The sequence below is a fragment of the Stegodyphus dumicola genome, chromosome 6 (genome assembly GCF_044657685.1).
Source record: "Stegodyphus dumicola isolate Sdum_Otavi_A_Nest chromosome 6, ASM4465768v1".
NCBI classification, from domain to species: Eukaryota; Metazoa; Arthropoda; class Arachnida; order Araneae; family Eresidae; genus Stegodyphus; species Stegodyphus dumicola.
In genome coordinates, this window is record NC_140773.1 from 121,232,257 (window position 1) to 121,235,304 (window position 3,048).

At 39.8% G+C, this 3,048-nt stretch overlaps 1 protein-coding gene across 1 annotated transcript; it reads right to left on the bottom strand.

Annotated features, from left to right (window-relative positions):
• Window positions 1–826: 826 nt before the first annotated feature.
• On the bottom strand, window positions 827–1,225 carry LOC146996828 (putative CENPB DNA-binding domain-containing protein 1). The gene has a single exon (XM_085819686.1). The coding sequence runs from the start codon at window positions 1,223–1,225 to the stop codon at window positions 827–829; it is 399 nt and encodes a 132-aa protein (XP_085675812.1).
• Between the last annotated feature and the right edge of the window lie 1,823 nt (window positions 1,226–3,048).

Consider the following 3,048-nt stretch of genomic DNA (forward strand, 5'->3'; position numbering starts at 1 on the left):
TGCTGAGTTCAAGGTGCGCCTTGAGACCTCACCCCATGGCTTTTCTATGATTTTTAAGCAATGGACAATGTCGTAGTGACTATTCCAAAACTCACGGAGTGTGAGTTGCGTGCTCTCTGTCACTTCGAAGCATCGTTTGGAAAGGTGCTTCGTGTAAAGCTTCTTAAAATTAGCAATGACTTGCTGGTCCATAGGCTGGAGGATGGAAGTGGTGTTCGGTGGCAGATAGAGCACTTTGATGAAGTCGAAGTCGGGATGTATCTGTTCTTCAAGTCCAGGAGGATGAGCAGGGGCATTGTCGAGCACAAGGAGGCATTTTAGAGGAAGACCATTCTCCTCTAAATATTTTTTCACTGCAGGTCCGAAGCAGCAATTAACCCACTCAACAAATAAAAGCCTCGTGACCCAGGCTTTGGCGTTGGACCTTCAAAAGACGGCGAGCTTATCCTTCGACACATTATGTGCCTTGAAGGCACGAGGAGTTTCTGAGTGGTATACCAGTAGGGGTTTTATTTTTAAATCCCCACTGGCATTCGCACACAGGGCAAGAGTAAGCCTATCCTCCATGGGTTTGTGTCCAGGAAGTTTCTTTTCTTCTTCTGTGATGTATGTACGACGGGGCATTTTCTTCCAGAAAAGCCCCGTTTCATCACAGTTGAAGGATGTAGCCTTCATCGAGGATTAACTTTTTGAAGGCCTCGATAAATTCTTGCGCTGCTTTTTCATCGGCGCTGGCAGCTTCCCCATGCCTGACCACGTTATATATCCCCGATCTCTTCTTGAATCGTTCAAACCACCCATGAGATGCTTTGAACGTTGGGGCCTCTTATGTTGATGTCCCTTCGCCTCCTTCGTCTCTCTGGGCTTTTGCGAGGTCTTCAAAGATCGCAGTGGCTTTATGGCATATAGCAGCTTGTGTTATCGTATCACCAGCAATTTCCTTTTCTTTTATCCAAATAAGAAGAGTCTCCATCTCGTCATTAAGGGCAGTTCTATTGTATGAGAAGGTGGTAACGCCCTTTGCAGACTTGCTGGTTTTAATGGCTTCTTTATTCTTTATAATGGTACTAATCGTCGATTGGTTTCGTCCATATGCATTAGCAATAGCCATGATGCGCATGCCACTTTCGTATTTTTTTATAATTTCCAACTTCACTTCCATGGTTATCGATGACTTTCTTTTCCCCTTATCACCACAAGCACTAGAAGCACATTTAGGACCCATGGCGAATAAAGTTTATCACAAAATAATATTACGATCACACAATCACAAGAATATCGTATGAACTGTACGAACGCCACGCGGTCTCGAGAAGGAGAGAACGATATCACATCGACGCTTTGTGTGGACTCGGTATCCTACGATGCCGTGATGCCGACCAATATGAACAGGATTTATAGAGAAAGGAAGATGACGTAACGTCGACCAATACCAGAACAGCTTGAATAGCGACGTATTGAGGCTTTCTGAGGCTTGCTTAGTGACGCGTGAGGTTTGCCCGTAGCACGCCAACTTCAAAACAATTTCAAGCGGCAAGAGATATTGGGATCGCATCGCGAAAAACGTATCGTTTCGCGAGCACGAATATTTGCGATATTCCACTTCGTATCTTGAACACATCGTATCGTGAACCCATCGTATCGCGAGGTACTACTGTATATGATGATGGACTTTTAACAGGGCCACATATGTGGTACATAGACTGCTGTTGAAAAAAAAAATAAGCGCGCTTCGTGCAGTTCGTCAATCGAAACTGCTTAGGGCATCCTTATTGTGCCGGTTGTCATTGTTCCATCATTGACCTTTTCCTATTTGAGGGAGTCTTAACAATCTAAGTCGACAGGAGAAATTAATGGTTCTTATTATGTGGAAGGTGATCTGTCTCTTTTCGATATTCTAATGCTGATCTTTGTTACTCTTCTTTTCTAGAGATAAAACGCAACAGTATCAAAGATAGATGATTGAACGGCTTATCCGAAATATCGATGCAGCATTCAAATCGTCCTTCCGTACCCTGTGATTGATTGTTTAAACTTTATTGATCTACTTCTACGTACACCGAACAAATCGTTCTCTCCATCTGCTCATGACCGCTCTCTCCATCTCGTTCTCAATTGTCCAATTAATCATTAACTACGACCACTGATACTTACGATATCCATTATTAAAAATAGTGAAATTGTACTTTTCATTAGTTTTTAACAATTTGTTTGAGTTTTGATCTACCTGGTTAAGAGATTAGGAGTGCAGAGTTAAGGTATAATCCATTTTGCGCACAGAAGTAATGTGAACTCTCCATTAAGAAATTTCTAACAAAATTAATAAGATAAGAATATTTACACATATTTCATTTGCACAAGAACTATTGAAAAAATATACTTTAGTGCCTGCTGGTTTAATTAACTGTAAGAATAACGATCTTATTGATATTAGAAATGTTTTAAGTGAATTTTTCCAAAATTTTGGAACATTAGGTTACGTTACGTAATATTCATAATCCACTACTTTACACAGTCCTACAATACTGGCTGAAATCTATAGTGTTCAGTAAGTTTGATGGTTATGATGATAATGAGTTAGATATAGGCTTGGAATTAGCCGATCCCAAAGGCTCAAACGTTAAAAATAGAATGATCATGTGAGCGTGATTAATGGTCGTTTGAATTCTTTTCCCAGCAAGCCTTGCGGCAAATGTTTATGAAAATTGGACTTTGGATTTGGGTGTAACATATTTTCTGGTTTACTACGCTAGCTTTATTTCCTGTACTCGGATTAATTACGCATTATTGTTAACCTCGGATTAATTACTGTTCTCGGATTATTCAGTCTAATATGCCTTTTGTGTGTGATGTTAATAAAAATCAGAAAAAACTAGACAACATGGTCTTCATTCAAGAATCTCGTTCAGTTTTCTAGTTATGATGAATGTGATTTTTTTTCATGGTACCGAAAACCCGAAAAGGCTCTTTGAATTATTTCTTTCGAATTCCACTAAAATAAAATTTGAACACTTGCAGATACTGTAAATTTGTAATTTAATAGTTTAT

Coding starts and splice junctions, on each gene's coding strand:
- LOC146996828 (XM_085819686.1), bottom strand. CDS start 1,225: ATGGGTCCTAAATGTGCTTCTAGTGCTTGTGGTGATAAGGGGAAAAGA.